At 37.3% G+C, this 9,607-nt stretch overlaps 1 protein-coding gene across 1 annotated transcript; it reads left to right on the top strand.

Annotated features, from left to right (window-relative positions):
- Nucleotides 1-868: 868 nt before the first annotated feature.
- LOC109211597 (probable phospholipid-transporting ATPase 7) lies at nucleotides 869-9,110 on the top strand. Its single transcript, XM_019375143.1, has 11 exons — nucleotides 869-1,088; nucleotides 1,807-3,749; nucleotides 3,839-3,949; nucleotides 4,375-4,651; nucleotides 4,743-4,831; nucleotides 4,931-5,018; nucleotides 5,140-5,349; nucleotides 5,451-5,576; nucleotides 7,689-7,787; nucleotides 7,904-8,095; nucleotides 8,184-9,110. Exons 2-11 carry the CDS (start codon nucleotides 1,975-1,977, stop codon nucleotides 8,853-8,855), a joined length of 3,639 nt encoding a protein of 1,212 aa, XP_019230688.1. The 5' UTR covers nucleotides 869-1,088; nucleotides 1,807-1,974; the 3' UTR covers nucleotides 8,856-9,110.
- Nucleotides 9,111-9,607: the final 497 nt, after the last annotated feature.

Below are 9,607 nucleotides of genomic sequence, written 5' to 3'. Positions count from 1 at the left end.
TAGCCCGCGTCCGTCACGCCATCACGGTTATAGCCAACAAGAATCTCGCTATCAGTTAACCACGTACTCAATGTACAAGATAGAAACTCGGAACGGTCACGTTCCATTTAAGCTATAAATATTTTACTTTGTTAACCTGTAACTAACATTCAGATTATACATACTAGATTATACATATCTCTCTGCAAAATTATCATCTCAAATATATCCTGGAAGGATTGTATTGCGTTCTTGTATAACCGTCTCAACAGCCGACGTGCAATAACAATTACTTCATTTCATTCTTAATTCCATTTTGATTATTATTATTACTTTTTGTTATGCAAAACACTTTGGATAAATCTATTTGCTAGTGATCCTAAAATATAAATTTAAATATTAATTCTAAAATTAAAATTTGGGTTAAACTTAAAAGATAGAGATTAGAGTGTATGTAATTGGTCAAGTAATAGCCGGCCAAACTACTCCTACTACTTACTTTATCTTTTTAGATGACCAACTTCACTAAGACTTAGTCATGCTCCAAAGTATAGTTTGTAACTTTAGAAGAATGATACTTTCTTCAAAAAATAAAATAAAAATTCAACAATGATTAAACTAGGAAAATGAACGACATTTAAGTGTTATATTTACAAAATAAAATTGAGAGAAAGACCCTGTGCGCATAGCGGGAGTTTAATATAACGGGTTATCCTTTTTTTTTTTTAATTTAGAGAATGAAGTAGAGTAGTAGTGAATAGCATGTAGGTGTCGAAATACAAAGCAATAGCCTACATTTCTTAAATACACTTCCATAAATAAATAAATAAATAAAATTCAGTAAAGGGACAAAGCCCCGTAAATTATACAATACTTTGCTGAAATAATACTGAAACTGGTTTGAATCTTTCTTTCAACACAGAGAAGAAGTCTTTTTTTGGCCTAAACCCAAAATCCCCTCCTCTTTGTCGCTTTCTCTCTCTTCTCTCTTTCTCTCTCCTAAATTGTACATTGCGCGATCTCTGCAATTCCAAAGCTAATTTGGTCTTTAAACTATCCGGGTCTATCTCTGCTTCTATATTTCCTCTTTCCATCTTTGTTGACTTCAGGTGCCCATTTCTTCTCATTGTTTTTGTCATTCAAGGAAAAATGTATGACTTGTTTGAGCTTTTTATGTGTTGGATCAATTGTTTTACAAGTATTATTGTTAGATTTCGTTTTGTCGGTTAATTTTTATTTTGTTGTTAATTTGTTATATTAATGTGCTTAATTAGCTGCAATTTAGCTGAATTTTTGTGTGATTTTTTTTTCTACTTTTTGTTTATTTGCTTTTTATTTTGATTTATCGTATTCTGGGGAAATGAGGAGATTTTTGAAGCTTCAAGTTGGGTGAAGTGGATTTTGATCGTTTCAATTTTCCTATTTTACTTATTGATTTTTTATATTTTTGGGTTGGTCAACTTTAAATTTGTTTGTGATTTGGATAAGAAGCTAAATCTGCGGTAATTTAGTTTTCCCTAGATATGCTGTTGGAGGTCTTTTTCCCCAATTTACTTCCTAAGTTGACTAGAATGTCAATTAAATTTTTTCTATGCAATTGGATGGGTCTAAACAATAATTAGTACTCTGTATAGGGATGTTATTTTGTTAAATCTTGGGGTCACTTACATTCTGCTGATATTAATTTGTGCTTTTGAGGTTAATGTATCATCAGGAATCTTGTTTGCTGGAATTTTCCAGCTTTTGAGTTATGGGCTTGGCCTGTCTATTTCTTGTTTGCACTTGTGTATTGTGTATTATATGAGAATCAAGTTTTTCGATTGGCAGCTCAAACCTCAGGGGGAGTTGAAGAGCGGCTGATCCCCTATTCATTCGAGCACGATTCTGTGCACAAGAATCAACCTTTCAATTGTCCTGGTGAAAGCAAGTGATAATTCCTTTTTAAACGTATTATGTGGGTGTACGACTGATTTTGGCTTTCATTGGGAGGCAAGAATGGCACGAGGCAGCATAAGGGCAAAGATCCAGTGGAGCAATCTGTATACATTTGGTTGCTATAGGCCACGAACTGATGAGGAAGAGGGTCCCCATCAGCTAGGTGCTGGTTATTCACGAGTAGTCCATTGCAACCAGCCCCATCTCCATGAAAAGAAACCTCTTAAGTACTGCACAAACTACATATCCACCACGAAGTATAATTTCATCACTTTCCTACCCAAGGCCATATTTGAGCAATTCAGACGTGTTGCTAACTTGTATTTCCTCATGGCTGCTATTCTGTCAGCCACAACGGATCTTTCTCCATTCTCACCTATCAGTATGATAGCTCCTTTGGTCTTTGTTGTCGGGTTGAGCATGGCGAAGGAAGCACTGGAAGACTCACGGCGGTTTATACAAGATATGAAGGTCAATCTGCGAAAAGCTTCTCTACATAAGGAAGGTGGTGCGTTTGGTCCCAGGCCATGGATGAAGATTCGTGTGGGAGACATCGTGAAGGTGGAAAAGGATCAATTTTTTCCGGCTGATTTACTTCTTTTATCATCCAGTTATGAAGATGGAATTTGTTATGTGGAAACTATGAACTTGGATGGAGAAACAAACTTGAAGGTAAAAAGAGCTTTGGAGGTTACCCTACCATTGGATGATGATGAGGCTTTCAAGGAATTCAGGGCTACCATAAAATGTGAGGATCCCAATCCTAACCTTTACACTTTTGTGGGCAACCTTGAATATGATCGTCAGATTTATCCTCTCGATCCTACTCAGATTCTCCTCAGGGATTCAAAGCTTAGGAACACGGCGTATGTCTATGGAGTTGTTATATTCACTGGTCATGACAGCAAAGTTATGCAAAATTCTACGGAATCTCCTTCGAAAAGGAGCAGGATCGAACTACAGATGGACAAGATAATTTACATCCTCTTCAGCCTCCTTGTCATGATATCATTTATCAGTTCCATCGGCTTTGCCGTGAAAACAAAATTCGACATGCCGAACTGGTGGTATATGCAGCCTAAGGACAAGAACAAGAATACAACTGATCCAGACAGGCCTGAGTTGTCAGGCATTTTCCATCTGATCACTGCACTAATATTATATGGTTATTTAATTCCTATTTCCCTCTATGTTTCTATTGAAGTAGTGAAGGTCCTACAGGCATTGTTCATAAACCAGGATATTAATATGTACGATGACGAGACAGGAACTCCTGCTCAAGCACGAACATCAAACTTAAATGAGGAGTTGGGGCAGGTTGATACCATCCTCTCGGATAAAACTGGCACTTTGACATGCAACCAAATGGACTTCCTAAAATGCTCCATTGCTGGTATTGCATATGGCACACGAGCCAGTGATGTAGAACTTGCAGCTGCAAAGCAGATGGCAGAGGACCTTGGTGGGCAAGATCTTGAAATTTCACAGAGACGGTCATCAGAAATTGAATTAGAGACAGTTGTCACTCCTAAAAATGAGATCAGGCCTGCAATAAAGGGGTTCAGCTTTGAGGATAGCCGACTTATGAAGGGGAATTGGACAAAGGAGCCAAATGCAGATGTGATCATGCTATTCTTTAGGATACTTTCACTGTGTCATACTGCGATTCCTGAGTTAAATCAGGAGACTGGCAGCTATAATTACGAAGCAGAATCTCCTGATGAAGCAGCATTCCTTATTGCAGCTAGGGAATTTGGCTTTGAGTTCTGTAAAAGAACTCAATCAAGTGTTTTTGTACGGGAGAGATATCCTTCTTTTGAAGATCCCAATGAAAGGTGAGACTGCCTAAATTGTTGCCAGTTGTTTCAAGAATTACACTACCCTTGTAGTATATTACCACTTACTCTTGATCTGTTATCTTTAGGGAATTCAAAGTTCTCAATCTACTGGACTTCACCAGCCAGCGGAAGAGAATGTCTGTTATTATTCGGGATGAGCGGGGCCAGATTCTTCTCTTGTGTAAAGGAGCAGACAGGTCTTTTTTCTTTGACATTTTTTAAAGTTAGTCTCTATTTTGTATCTACTTGGGTATCCAGTGAAGTAGGTCACTGAAGAGGCTATTGTGCTATAAAATATGCTGTTAACATGCCTGTAAATTCCAATCAGATCGTGTAGTTATTACTCTCCATTACTGCTTCCTCGCCCTCTCCCTTGTATCGGGTGAAGTTCATTCCTTTTAATAGTTTCTGTTCCCGAAATTTTTATTTCCTAGACCACCTCTTTGTGATGAGACCTGGGACAGGGCTTTGATAAGTTTTGTGATTGTTGAATGCATGAAAAAGGAAATTCTAAGTTCTTATTATCATCTTGCCTTGGCTAATTGTTTAGTCATAGATGTGGCGTATGGTGACCTTTCTGATGTAAAATTTTGGATGATATGCTGTTTTTTGGATTATGCAGCATCATCTATGATAGAATAGCAAAAAATGGAAGGAGATTTGAGGAAGCTACCACAAAGCATTTAAATGATTATGGGGAAGCAGGGTTGCGTACTCTTGTGCTTGCCTACAAAAAGCTGGATGCAACAGAATACTCTGCATGGAATGAAGAGTTTACTAAAGCAAAAGCTTCAATCAGTGGTGATAGAGATGCCATGCTTGAACGTCTATCTGATATGATGGAAAAGGATTTGATCCTTGTTGGTGCTACAGCTGTGGAGGATAAACTACAGAAGGGAGTATGTACTTTATGCTCCTCAAGAATCTGAAGTATATCTATTCTGACATAGTAGCTTTTTTTGACTATTTCACATCTATCCTTTTCATCAGGTTCCTCAGTGTATAGATAAGCTGGCCCAAGCTGGTCTCAAGATCTGGGTTCTGACAGGTGACAAGATGGAAACAGCCATCAACATAGGGTCTGTCTCCCGCTCAGAGATATATCGTCTGCCATCTCTTTCTTACTTGTTTAGTTATTGGATTTGAGCTGGTAAAATACAATTCTTGTTTCCATGTAGGTATGCATGTAGTCTACTTCGGCAAGGGATGAGACAAATATGTATAGCGACTATGAACGCAGACTCGGTGGAACGAAGCTCGGAACGGGTTGGTCATTATAAAACAAGTTTATTAAGTTGTTACTTGTATTATGATTCATGTCCATCTCTTTATTTATTTATTTATTAGAATTATTCACGGCCATCTCAATTGCTCTTTCACTGATCAGGCTATAAAGGAGAACATTTTGATGCAAATCACGAATGCTTCTCAAATGATCAAGCTTGAAAAGGACCCACATGCTGCATTCGCCTTGATTATCGATGGGAAAACTCTAACATATGCTTTGGAGTTTGATATGAAGCATCAATTTTTGAATTTAGCAGTCGATTGTGCATCTGTCATTTGCTGCCGAGTCTCTCCTAAGCAGAAGGCCTTGGTAAGATATGTGAAATCAAATTAGCCTTTTCAATTCTAGTCCAACTATTCATCCATGAAATTGGTCATATTTACATTTATTTGTATCAATTTGGATCTCAGGTTACTAGATTAGTAAAGGAGGGAACTGGAAAAACTACCTTAGCAATTGGTGATGGTGCAAATGATGTTGGGATGATCCAAGAAGCGGATATTGGAGTTGGCATTAGCGGTGCAGAAGGAATGCAGGTTGGTGATAAATCTAGCTTGGTGATTTGGTGCTCTTAATATACTAAAAGATTTTTACATTTTCCTTTGGACAATTTTTTTTAATACTGCATTTAAAATTTGTTAGAGAAATAAGATCAAAGGGGTGCGACACATATACATTTTATAGTATACAAGCTGATTTGAAACAACATGATACCGGGTTCCAGGATTACCAGAGTCAATTCCTTAGTGCAATTTTGTTCCCATACTCCAAAATTTTACAGTTATTTCTGTTTGACCAAAAGTATTAAACCTTTTGTTAAACTAATTAAACAGAAGATAATGGGAAATCCTAGCTAAACATAATTAATTCTAGATCTGAAACGTGTTTGTGCAAATTACGTGGGATTGCGTTAAAACCAATTTAATACAATGTGTATTAAATGATACTGCTATGAGTTAGTGGGGAATAATGATAAGCAATAAATACATTAAATGGCAATAAATGTAAATAGAGAGAACGATTTACCCAATATTGAATGAGGTGGATGATTCCTCTTTCTGACAATGATGTAAGACAAATGGATATGAGAATATCGGGAACTTTCTCGAATCTGATGCGAGAAATATGGGATAAACAGCAAATCAAATCTCTATGGAAAGGCAATATTTGTATTTTACCAGAGAGTCAACTTTTCATAAGAGTTCTTATCATATAGAAATTACATGCCCCTTTTCTTCTCTCTACCTTTCTATTTATATGGGACATATCCCTTACCTAACATAAAGTACAAGTGCAGAGAATATTCCCCTGAAATGTCTTGCTACAAAATTATGGCCGTCCTGAGTGTTCGACCTCGGCCCCGGTTACTCAGCTCGCCAATAGGTTCCTTCCATCTTGAGTACGACCTCGGCCTAATCGTCTCTTAGTAATCTATCTTTGAGCAAGATTCTCTTGGTCAGATTTCGACCCATACAATTTCCTTATCATAGGACCATAATGCATCTGTATTCATTTTTATGGAATCTGTATATATGTCTAGGGCGTATAGATTAACTATAAAAACCAGGGCCTATAGCTGACCATTTGATAATGTGTCAAAAGACCACTTAAAATCTTAAGCAGTAACAAAACCTCAGGCCTAATTAGCCCAAAAAAATGATTTTTCTGGAGACTTCTGGAAATCACTACTCTTCCTGTTGAACTGTAGAAAAACAGTATGTCGAGAACCTTTCGCCTGTTTGAATTTCTTGCCAGAATGATCTGACAAGAAAAACAGAGTGCATTTCTGAGATATTTTTTGTACGCTTCTACTGAATATATATCTCCCAGGGATCACCTAGTATCATCTTTCGTAAAAGCTTGCCAGATTAACATAAGTCGTCTATCTCAAGGAACAGTAGCAGCTGGGATGGAGAATCTTTCCTAATCGAGGAAGATGATCATAAATCTATTTGCTTAGTAGATTGCTGCACATTGAAATCACTGAAAAATAGAAAGTGATCTCATCGAAAGATATGTTATGTCATACCAAACACACCCTAGATCACCTGTCTTTGTCAAATTAGCTCTGGTCATTTTAGATCTCCGGTTGATTGGTGAGAGAGCTAACATATTTAACTGAAATGGTAGAATATTCAATAGATTCGCTCATTTTTTCACGATGTTTTTCAAATAATTATACAACTATAGATTTCATGTTACTTCTGGAAAACAAGTATGAGTAATGTATTATCTCCATGTAAATTAAGTCTTGCATTTCTTTGATCTATGTAAGTTCAAACTACAAAGTAACAAAAGCTTTTGTGTTCTATTCCCTATGGCCTTGGATGAGGTTTCCCTGGTTTAACTTGCTACCTGTTGTCTGCATAGATTGATTAGCCTAAGTAGGATCTGGAGAATATTTTCTAATTTGGAAAGATCACCCTAAATCCATTGTCCCAAGTAGATCATTGCTGCATTTATAAGTTAAAAGGATCAATAACAACTCATATTTGCTTTCCAGTTTTTTATACATTAACTCACCCATTTTTAAAGTTTGGGATGCCAGATTACAATGATTGAGGAATAAAACAAGGCTACTATCCTCTGCAAGCACATTTTTCTCTTGGATGCTGTAATTCGGCTTACTTGATTATCACTTCTTGCAGGCTGTGATGGCTAGCGACTTTGCTATTGCACAGTTTCGGTTCTTGGAGAGGCTTCTTGTTGTACATGGGCATTGGTGCTACAAACGAATTGCTCAGATGGTAATAACTAGGATTCTTTTTCATTTTATTGATTGAAAATGATCAAAATTTGGATTCTTGACATAATTCCCATACTTGTCATGTTTCATCTAACTTGCTGTGCATTCTGCATGCAGATATGCTATTTCTTCTACAAAAATATAGCATTTGGCCTCACACTCTTTTACTTTGAGGCTTTTGCGGGCTTTTCGGGACAGTCTGTCTATGATGATTCATACATGATTCTGTTCAATGTGATTCTTACCTCACTGCCTGTGATCGCGCTTGGAGTATTTGAGCAAGATGTGCCTTCTGAAGTTTGCTTACAGGTGAGTCTATTCTCAATACCCTCTTTTATAAGATTGCAAAGTAACCTCCACTGAACAATAGTAATTTAAACCGTAATGCCCTGTGCAGTTTCCAGCACTGTACCAGCAAGGGCCCAAAAACTTGTTCTTTGACTGGTATAGAATATTCGGTTGGCTTGGCAATGGTGTCTATACCTCCCTCATTGTTTTCTTCCTCAACATTATCATCTTCTATGATCAAGCCTTCCGTGCTGAAGGCCAGACTGCTGACATGACTGCTGTTGGTACTACGATGTTCACCTGCATTATCTGGGCTGTCAACTGCCAGATTGCACTCACGATGAGTCATTTCACATGGATACAACATTTTCTTATCTGGGGAAGTATTGCTACTTGGTACCTATTTCTTTTGATCTATGGTATGCTAGCACCAGATTATTCTAAATATGCCTTCAAAATCCTTGTGGAAGCTCTAGCTCCTGCTCCAGTGTACTGGTGTACCACCCTTTTAGTAACTGTTGTCTGCACTTTGCCCTACCTTGCGCACATATCTTTCCAAAGATCATTCAATCCGATGGATCATCACATTATTCAAGAAATCAAATATTATAAGAAAGACGTTGAAGATCATCATATGTGGAAGACAGAGCGGTCTAAAGCAAGACAGAAGACCAATATCGGGTTCACAGCTAGAGTAGATGCAAAAATTAGGCAGTTGAGAGGGAGGCTGCACAAAAAGTATTCCTCAATGGGTCCCCAAATTGAGTCACCGCGTGCATAGCTGTGCGTTACTGATTTTCTTTTATTTTTTTGGGATTCTCCCCCTTGACAAAGCAGAATTTAGGGTTTTTGCCATTTGCAATTCTTTTGCTGGCCCTTTTTGACTTGATTGTAAAATTATTTGTGCAGTATAGGGAGCCTCAGTTGAGGTCATTCGTTAGTTCCAAATTAGTGTGCACATTGTATTGTACTCTATTCAAGTGATTCAAGTATAGTTTGGGAAAGTAGCCAATACATAGTTTTTTTATTATTCTCATATGGTTTGGGAAAGTTGCCAATACATAGTTTTTTTATTATTCTCATATGGTTTGTATACTCTTTTTTCAAACAACTTCTGGATGTTGATTCCCTTGAAAAATAGTGCTATATTCAGATCTGGCTATAGTTCATTGATTCTTCATTTTACCTGAAATAACAGATGATCATATACATTACCAGTCAAGTCCGATCTGTTCTTCTGATCATAGAAATATTCTTCTTTTTAGTTGGAGCAACCTTATGCTTTGCTTATTGTGGTCATAATAATATTCTTCTTTTTAGTTGGACTAAACATATTAATCAGCTCCTAACATACATCTTATTGTTAGCTAGTAACAGATTAGTCATCCTGAAATATCTTAAAGTAGTAATTTAAAAGGTTGTTGAGCTTACAGCCTACCTCATTGACTAAGCTTGCAGAGCGATTGCGGCTCTGGAGTTTGGTTCTGTTGGGTAATCTTCGGAAAAGGGCCTAAACTACCCCTATCGTTTACT

The sequence above is a fragment of the Nicotiana attenuata genome, unplaced genomic scaffold, assembly GCF_001879085.1.
Source record: "Nicotiana attenuata strain UT unplaced genomic scaffold, NIATTr2, whole genome shotgun sequence".
NCBI lineage: Eukaryota > Viridiplantae > Streptophyta > Magnoliopsida > Solanales > Solanaceae > Nicotiana > Nicotiana attenuata.
The sequence above is the reverse complement of the archived record's forward strand: the minus strand, read 5'-3'. Positions and strand labels throughout refer to the sequence as shown.

Bases quoted from the DNA above. Each gene is read 5' to 3' on its own strand.
- LOC109211597 (XM_019375143.1), top strand. From the start codon at position 1,975: ATGGCACGAGGCAGCATAAGGGCAAAGATCCAGTGGAGCAATCTGTAT. The intron at 4,652-4,742 runs GTATGTACTTTA...CCTTTTCATCAG, and splicing joins AGGATAAACTACAGAAGGGA to GTTCCTCAGTGTATAGATAA. The intron at 5,350-5,450 runs GTAAGATATGTG...TTTGGATCTCAG, and splicing joins CTCCTAAGCAGAAGGCCTTG to GTTACTAGATTAGTAAAGGA.